This window comes from Molothrus ater, chromosome 2 (assembly GCF_012460135.2).
Source record: "Molothrus ater isolate BHLD 08-10-18 breed brown headed cowbird chromosome 2, BPBGC_Mater_1.1, whole genome shotgun sequence".
In the NCBI taxonomy this organism is placed as follows: domain Eukaryota; kingdom Metazoa; phylum Chordata; class Aves; order Passeriformes; family Icteridae; genus Molothrus; species Molothrus ater.
This window is the reverse complement of record NC_050479.2, coordinates 9641410-9650997: the sequence shown is the minus strand read 5'-3', so window position 1 is coordinate 9650997 and position 9588 is coordinate 9641410. Positions and strand designations below refer to the sequence as shown.

At 36.0% G+C, this 9588-nt stretch overlaps 1 protein-coding gene across 1 annotated transcript in view; it reads right to left on the bottom strand.

The window, feature by feature from the left end:
- Window positions 1-4096: 4096 nt before the first annotated feature.
- The window catches only part of CFAP47 (cilia and flagella associated protein 47), a 261429-nt gene continuing 255937 nt past the window's right edge, over window positions 4097-9588 (bottom strand). Inside the window, exon 64 of the mRNA XM_036392854.1 lies at window positions 4097-4367. Within this exon, the coding sequence (XP_036248747.1) occupies window positions 4146-4367 (222 nt within the window). The 3' untranslated portion in view covers window positions 4097-4145. The remainder of the gene's footprint in view (window positions 4368-9588) is intronic.

Here is a 9588-nt window from a genome sequence, read left to right as displayed (position 1 = left end):
TGCAGGGAGAAATAAAATTATGAAACGTTTCACAAGCAAATAAATAGTAAGGCAAAGCCAGGGATTTTCTCTCTTATTCTACATATTAAGCCTTCCTCCTAGGAATATCTATTAATATACAGCAATTCTTTCCCCAGTGTCTGCTATGCACAGGGTGAGTCAGAACTTTCTATATCTTCTGCTAGTTTGGGTTTGTGATCAAAGAGGAAAAAAGTGCATGCTCAGATTTGGCAGCTGCCATGGTATTTCACCAAAGAGCATTGTTGGTTCAGCATTTTGTCCCCTGCTAACCTGGCTTCATTCCCAAAGAGCTGCATGGAAAGAATCCCTTTCCTTGCAGCAGGAATGGATAGGGCACTGTGCCCCCGTGGGCTCCTTACCTGATCCTCATTACCCTGTGCTCAAAGCAGCCTTTATCTCCCCATCCTCCTGACTCACACAAAACCTGCACTGGCACAGAAGTTAATCTTTGGCTCCTATTATTTTTGATGGGCAGTTTTGATACTTCCAAACCATTTTATATCTTGTGAAGAGAGATCAGGTATAAAGCAGCCTTCGAGTGTCATTGATACCATGGTGAGCCAGACATGAGTAGAACAAGCATTACTGAAATGTGTGCAAAACCCTCTCCAAGCTGAGCTGCTAATGGCAGCCATCCTAAAGACATCTCCACGTTGCCCTGGTGTCATTCTCCTGTGTGCAATGTGCCAAATAAAGCTCAGCCAAACATCAAACAATTAGAAGGTCGATTGCTTTGTACTGCTTTGAAGCCATTGCTCTGACTGTACAGCCCTGCAGCCTCCCCGGGCAGATTGTCCCCACTACTGGACATGTCACATAAAACCAGGAGCTCAGCAGCTGCAAAAGCTCCACTGTATTTTAACAAATTTAAATGTAGTCCCGATTCCCAAAGTAACAAGTTCTGTGCTACAAAATAATGTTGCCTCCTAAGGTTTTAGTCCTTGTTTTAATTACTCTGATAGATGGATCATTATAGTGAGGCATAGAGAGAGAAGGGAGGGAGAAATATAAATAAGCACATGGTGACTACACTGGTTAGACAATCAGCATTTCTGCCAAGCCACTCACAAGAGATGCACAGCTGACTCGTGTGTGGCATGTAAGACTAGGATTAAAACATTTGGCCATAAATGCCATATTGACTTTGAAAAACTTCTTGTGCTTTATGAATTAGGCATTTCTATAAATCAAAACACATAAATGGGTTCAGTAGAAGTAATTTTCAATCACTAATTTTCAATTGAGAAATTAGCTAATAATTACAATTGAGAAATTAGCTATTAATTACAGTAATAAGCAGTACCTCCTCATTTCCCTGAGATTCTGCTGTGCCTACACAGATTAATGTGAAGGGAAAAAGCTCCTTTTTTCATCCTTTTCAAAAGGATCCTGATGGGTATTCTAGTGTGGAGAAACAAAGTTTTAGGGTTTTTTTCCTACCAGTTTACGATAGTGGCTGTTCTGATGTGGCATGAGGGCATAGAAATCATTGTGAGAGCATCTTCAAAAGCCATAACTTGAGGCTGTGTTCATTCTCTCCCACTGCCCTTTAAGATTATGATAATGAATAGTAATTTAGAATTAATTCAAAGCTAAATGATTTGGGCTGCTTTTTTTCCAGATCTGATCCCTGACTGCAGCAATTGTGTTTAGCTCTATCTAAAAGAGCTGAATTCCTCTGCAGATTACATTTTTAGGGTGCAGAGGGATGGTGAGCTTGCCCAGCTCTTCTGAAGCTCACATTTAATGGTGGGTCCAAAAGCTTTGAAGTGAAATCTGTAAATTAAAAAAAAACACCCAGCATTTTGTAATCTTTTACCATGTGAGACCTTTCCTTCCAGGAGTTGAAGCACTAATATTTTCAAAATGGTTCAGTAATTCTATTAAAAAGGAGGAAGCAAGTAATGAATGGAAGTTATCATTCTGGAAATCTTCCAATGCTGCTGCTTAGAAACTGTTTTTAAGAGATATACTTGGAATTAGTCCTTGCATTACAAATAATACAGTCACCTCAGCAATGGAAGTGCAAATTATCAAGCTAAGTAGCAAAAATGAATTTATTTTTAACAGTTTATATAGTCACTGTAATCCATAAATGCATGCAGATATTATGTAAAACACTGTGTATGTTACAACCACACAGCTAAAATGGTCTTTCTTTAAATCATCTTTTCAAGTGTATTCTTCATATCAGAAAAAATATGCTTAGTTCTGTTTAAACTGTAAGAAATTAGAAAAATACATTTTTACTATTAGGTCCAAATTCAATTGACAATGGCATATCTTGCATAGCTCAGAAGTGACTTTGTACACATTGAATAAAACCCCATAATTCTGTCCTGCAAGCACAGATTATGCATTCATCCCTTTTAAAATATAAATGGTTCCTTTGAAAACACTCCTCTGGTACTATTTTATTGCACATTTTCCCATGGATGTTTAAAATGTTTAGATGTATGACCGAATTTGAAATCTAATACATATAGCAGTAAATGCAGGCAAGTAAATCAGGCATAACATTTCTGGAGTGAGCACCATGTAATTTTTGAGTGATTCACCTCTACACCACCTGCTAATCCATTTCTGGGAGAATTAGAAAATTTTGTGCATCTTGCAAAAAAGTGGAAAGGAAACCATAACTTTAAAGGAGTGAAACAAGGATAAAAACACTTTTACAAAAAGATGCAGTCAATGAAATATTTCCTGAACACCAATCATTAGTTGTGAAATCACTGCTGGTCCATAAATTCTGATTTCTTATGGTCAGATAAACACTTAATTCATTTATATATGCAGATAGAACCTTCCTATGAAACACAGCTGCATTTGTGGTCTCAGCAGCATTTAAGATAAATATTACAGCAGCTTCTTTCTCAATGTCTTCTAGAGATATCAGTATGGACAGCATCTTTCCAGTGTTGTCCACTGAATTTATAAAGCTGATTTTATTCTCACTTCAGATTACCTGGTTTCTGACCAAAATGGGGCACCCTGCATTTAGAAAAGGTATTAAACAGCACCATTGCTGTTTTATGTGCTCCCAACATTTTCTGTAATAGCTTCTCTAAAAATGTGTGGCATAAACAAAATCCTCAAGCACATTGCGGTAAAAGGGTTTTATTGGTGCTCATTTGCACTGACCTACATAGGCTGTTCTCAGGCTCCCCATTCCTGATGCTCGTTCTGTATTGGAGCCAAGAAGGCACTTAGTCTGTGCCAAGCCATCTTTTTGTCAAAGTATGTTTTGCCATCAAAATAAAGGCAAAAATACAATTTATGTTCTGTTAGTAAAATCAGGAAAAACCATCCCAATGAAGAAAGGAGTCAGGAGTTACCAATCCAATGATCTTACAAAGCATGTCTGCATAGATCTAATTTTCCACATTATATCAGAAGCAGAGAAAGCCTGAACTCCCATCTAAAGAATGGATATAGAAACACACTAGGAATAGCACCTCTGATTTTTTTATTCTAGGAAAGAAGGAAAATCTGTCTTCATTCCTCACTGAATTCTCATAGCCTTCCATATGTTAATATTCTAAAGCACTCTATAAAATATACCTGACGTAAAATTACTGCAGCAGGATATTTTATTTCACTTCTGTGCTATGTATAATGATCAAAGATTTGTAATGTTTGAAAATAACAAGATTATTATTTTATACACAGCAAAGATGTCCTAATTAATGAAATTGGCCAAAGCAAGAAAAGGTAAGGATTTTCTTATTGAAGAGAACAGGGATTGTTTTTTCTTGCTTGGTCTGCATGTGTGTAATGTGCTGAATATCACACAGAATGTTCATTGAAACCTCTTATTACAGTCTTATTAAACCAATGTCCTTCAGAAGGCAAAGCACTAGTTTGAGTTACCCAATCCTCAGATATAATTTTTTTAAACATAAAGCTTTTTCTCTGAACTTGCTGACATCTGCATGACATAAATAATTTTTTAGGCATCCAAAATCCCTTACAGAAAACCAGGAATATTACTAGGGCTCCAGTGTTCTGAAACTTCCATACAGAACATACAACCCATGCATACAATATCTGTTTAAAAAAAATGACAAACCACATGTTCTTTTTATCTGCAGAATTTATTTGTTCCCTCACCAAAAATTAACAGATTATAACTTTTTCTGTCTATTCCTAAGGACCAAAGGTGCTCCTTTGATTGGTGAGGATGCTCCAGTGGTTATAAGTTTCAGATTTTCGCGTACAAAGTTGCGCTGTCGGACTGTGAATGATCCTCTGTAGCTGCTGGTGCAAACCACTTTTGCTGCCGCCGTGGGTGGTTCAGTCTGTGGAGGAAGTCCATTGATTATATATGTCCACTGCATTGATTGTGTCTGAAAATAATGAACAGGAAAAAAAAAATCAGTGATCAAATACCTTGTAAATTCATCAGTGATTTTAGATGCAACATTGATTTCAAAAGAGATTTGTTCTTTTCCATGTAATGCACTAGAATAACACAGAATGAGAATTGCAGTCCTGGAACAAAGAACTGAAATCAGGTTCAGCTTTTTCCAGGACCTGGCATAACAAAGATGAGAAATTTACCTTCCCTGGCTGAACTAAAATTCCTTTTTTTATTTAAAAATCCCAGAAGTCTGTATGTTTTTCAAAGAGCTCTGCATGTTTTTCAAAGGTGACTGTTCCTTACTACAACTATAAATGCTCTAAGTTTGTACAGCAGGATTCACTTTCAGCTCTGCTATCTGTAACAATGGTAATATCAAATGGTGGGATTTTCACATTAAAACAATGAACAAAACCAAGACAAAAGGATTCAGAGCATGCACAAGAGACTTGAAGCTTCATGTTGGAATCTCTGGTTTGAGGCATATTTATGTGGATTGAAAATGACACTCTTCATTTGCTCTCTGTTTATAACTGGTCTCTAGGAATGGAACATATGTTTCCATGTCATGTCTTGTAATGCTTGCATACTTGATTCTTCCTGAGTACATGGTCCTTATTCTTACTACAAATCCCATCTATCCACACTTAAGGACTTTTATTTCTATGAATATTAGGGCATGCTGCTGTCTACCTGCCATGCTTCATTTCTGTCCTGAAACAGACTTTTGGTTTTTAAAAACTCATGTAATTTTTGCAGATCTTCCAATACTTTCTTTCATAATGCATCACTTTAATTTTTGAAATCTTTATTCTAAGTTTCTAGCACTTTCCTGTCATTATATCTGGAAAAAGGTATATTCCTGGGTCTTAGTTTTCTATTCTCTTTTTCTTTAAAACAAATTTTCCAAAACTACAAGCTAATAACAGAAATATTACAAACCCAAAAGATAGTATAGAATCTCAAATGATATGTCATTATGCCCAGCTTTGCACTGTGCAAAAGTAGACAAAGTATTGCATGCCCACTTTAGGCATAGACTCTATCAATTCCCTCACACCTAGTGACTCAGAAAATCTCAGGTTTTATATTTGGGGCTTTTCTTTCTCCTCTGAGATAAAACCAATAGAGGAAGACTGAGTAAAAATATGGCATGTATAAGTCTATGAAAATGTATTCATACAAGTGAAATTTGGCTTTTATACAGAACACAGAGCATGAACATAGTACACAGAACATAGCAGATTCTCTGACTTTGCAGTCTCAGAGCAGACAGAAGTCACATGGAATGAGTGGTATTTCCTAATTCCCAAGGTCTGCCTTTCCCAGGACACAGCAGTGCAGTCACACAGCTGTGCTGTGGTTCCAGAGCAGGTTTTTGGTGCTCTCCTGCTGTGTTGAACTACAGGGGCACAGCTCAGAGGGTCACCTTTCTCTGCTGCTTGCAGTTTTATCATTACAGGAAGAGTTGAACTTCATGGAATTCATCACCCATTTAAAACTTAATCCTTAGAACAATCCATTGTAGATAGAAACATTAGACCTAACAGTGTCATTCTTCATCTAAGGAAACAAAAGGTCAGAAGGTCTGATATGCTCTCAAATTGCTCAGGAAAACAGTGCTAGAGTCAACCCTCAAAGCTCATGAGTCTTTTTCTCAGCTGGCAGTCCAGCTTCCCACATGGCTGGATTTGTGACCAATTTATTAATTCCAGTGTGAGCCCTCTGCTCCTGCTCTGCTGCTGGGCATGGCAGTACCCCAGCCAGATCTGGCCTGTAGAGAGGTGCCACAATACACAAAGAAATTGTGACCGATATTCACACACCATAAATGCTGTCAACCATCTCCAAAGCACAGTGTGTATATTTGCCTTGCTATTAATTGCATTTTGTCACTTAATTATGGTCTAGGTAAAGCACTGCAAAAGGCACAGAGATGAGCAGTGAACCTTCTCCACCTCCAACCTTCTGTGGAGGCATCCCATATTTACAGCAATATACAGAAGAGAGAAAAATCATGATAAATTGTTTCTTGACTTTACTAAGTTTTGTTACATCAGTTTTATACTTGCCACTGAAAAAGTTTGAATCTATTCTGTTTATCTTTGTTATCTTTCATATGCTTCTTCCTACCATTCTAATTGCTACCCTTTTTTTTTTTTGAATTGTTCAGTGATAAATTATATTATATTTAAGGAGTATCGCTGCAAACAGTTTTAATTTATAATACAGATATTAAACAAAAAGAAGTTTCAGAACATTAAACCATAAACTCTTTGGCTCAGTCTTTGCTCTCTGCTGTGCACTTAAAGAGCATTTACATTATTTCACAGATATACTGCATACACTTACAGATCCTAAATGCCATCATCATATGAATCTCTAATTGTAGTTTTAACCAGCATTCTGGCTACTGAATTATACTTTTCTGCACCAATGTTGAAATAATAACTGAGGGGTTTTTGCTGTGTATTTTTAAAGAAACCTTTACTTGAAAATGGGCAGCAGTGATTTTACATGCTGTCTGCTGAATCACTTGCCTTATTCCAGTAAGATTAGTAAATGAGAACTAGGTAGATATTTCACCATGCATGCTTAGTTTTTCAAAATTTTTATTATTATCCTACTAAAAGCCAAATTTAAATTTAAATTGAATATTATTCTGTGTAAAACAGGCAGATTAAATCATCTTTATTCTCAACGTTATATAATACTGTGAAATGAACTAGTAACTCTACTGTTTGTAAAGGTAACAACCAGCAAAAGCAGGTGTGACATGAACCAGTTTCATGTCCAAAGGTAAAGCTGTCATTTAAGAGAGGTGGCTCTCCAAAATGAGCTCATTCATTCATTAACTTCAGTACAAAATTAAATAGTTTATCTTTCTTTAATAAAGCAGATGAATAATTTAGTTTAAAGGTAATTTATCCTCAGTGTCATACTCACTGTGTGAAAGTCTCATGGATTATTTCAAGGTCAGAGAAAAGATATGAAAGTTGTTTCAGCCAATGATTTAAACCTAGTAGCAAGTAACTAAAAAAATATATTTGTTCAATAAATCCACACATATTGTGACTTGACTGTCCATAGAATTAGTAATAGTGTGATTTAAACAAAAATGGTGGGCTATTCCATCTCTCAACTTCACTTGCATCAAACAATAGATACAGACTTCACAGTAGTAATAACCTTATGTTAATTTTCTGTTTGCCATAGAAATATCCTGGATTGTGTGTCAAGTGTAAAAAAAAAAGGGTTATGGCTTGACTTGTTGAAAAAAGCTGCCTATTCTGCTGCTGTGTCAGGTGTTCTGTAGTAGGAGACATTGCAACTCCACCCTAAAATCTCATCTTGAACTATGGTAGTTCACCTATTGTAAATCATGTGCCATCATCAAAGACTACTGGAAACAATCATCGAGAAAAAATTTATGTACACATTAAATGAAAAAACTACTGTTGTGTAAGGTAAGCTCAGCATTTTCTGCTAAAGGAAAACGAGTGTTACACATATGGAAAAGTTACTGTAATTGTCAGCATTACTTGGGGTTCTTTGTTTAGCATTAGAACCACCCAGAAATTAGTCATTTTCAAGGCAACCCAGATTTAAGTAATTTTCAGTAAACTTTAGGCAACCACAAATGTCTCTTTTACTACAATACTTCATTTCCAAGAGCACAATATTAGTTGCTCAAGCTTTAAGTAACTTTTTTTGGGATGAGTCTGTAAAGCTTAACTCTAGTAATTATTCTAACCAATATGAAAACCGCAGCAAGAGCAAATCTATCTTCAAAATTCATGCAAGTGCCTCAAAGCTGCTGCTTTGGGTTTCCAGGCCAGACACATCACAGCAAAGGAAAACACAGATCATCACAGTTTCAGACTTTCCTGGAATGGTGGAGAGGAAGAAGAGAAACTTTCAAAGGCAATCCACATATGACCATAGAATTATGATGGAATATTTGATTTACAAGCAGTATTTACTTGCCTCAAAAGCCAGCCAAAATTTCCCAAATCAGAGGAACACTTCTTCCTATTTTTAAAACAATGTGGTTTATTGTATCAAATTTGGAATAATTCCAATGCTAGCTCTGGTAGTAACAAAGTCTAAGGTTGAAAGTATCAAATCCACTGCAATCTGTACTATGACTAAAACAGAATTACAAAAGAGAATCTCTGTTAAGAAGATATATCTGATATAAACATAGGTAGTTAAGAATCCAGGCTCCCTGTGATGCTTATCTAGGCCTACTTCACACAGAATTTAAGAAGGAAGACCAGAGCATATTCTGAATGTCCTTGACAATATGAGGGAGGATTTCTTGTGGAAATGAATGACTTTCTTTTTTCAAAACCTCCGTATTCCTGAATCAAAATGTGAAGAGAATAACAATTTGGCTCACCTGACTGGAGTAATGGCTATGTACTGAGCTAAATCTCTCTGAAAAATGCTTTTAACAATTAAAAATGAGACATAAACTGCCACTTCTTATTACATAATGTAAGTTATTCAAGTAAGTCATTCAATCATCTTGATGGCTGACTGAGTAATGTTCATGAAGCAAATTATTCAGCCACTACTGGTAACAGTCACCAAATAATTTATATAAAAGTCTATTTGTTTGGTATCCAACCCTTTTTTACTGATGGATCATGATTCATAGGAATAATTTGCAAAACACAGATTATCCATGGGTATTCCCTGTAGGCTGGAAGTGCTATTGAAGTACATGGTAAATGATTGCCAAAGCAATCTGTTAGGAAAGTGGATTGGGAGCAAGGATCAGGAATTTCAAGGAATATTGTATTCCAGTTAGCTTCCAAGTACTGTTAACTCAAAAAAATCTAAATACACAAGGCTTCCTAAAAAGTAAAAACAGAGGAAATTACAGGTATTGCATCAAATATTTCCCAGCCATTGATTTATACTGCAAGGTTTTGTTTTACAAACAAAACAAAACAAAACAAAACAAAACAAAAAAAAAAAAAAAAAAAAAAAAAAACAATTACCATCAGTGTATACAGAATTAAATTAATGTAAACCTTTATGTAAACTTTGTAAGGGAAGAGCAAAGACAAGAAAATTCATGGATCAAGACAATGATAGCTTGATAAGTGAAGGAAAGAAGGGGAGAAAAACCCAAAGCAATAAAAACCACCCCCCATAAGCAAACAAATGCCCATTCAGGCTCTGATCAATTGCTAATA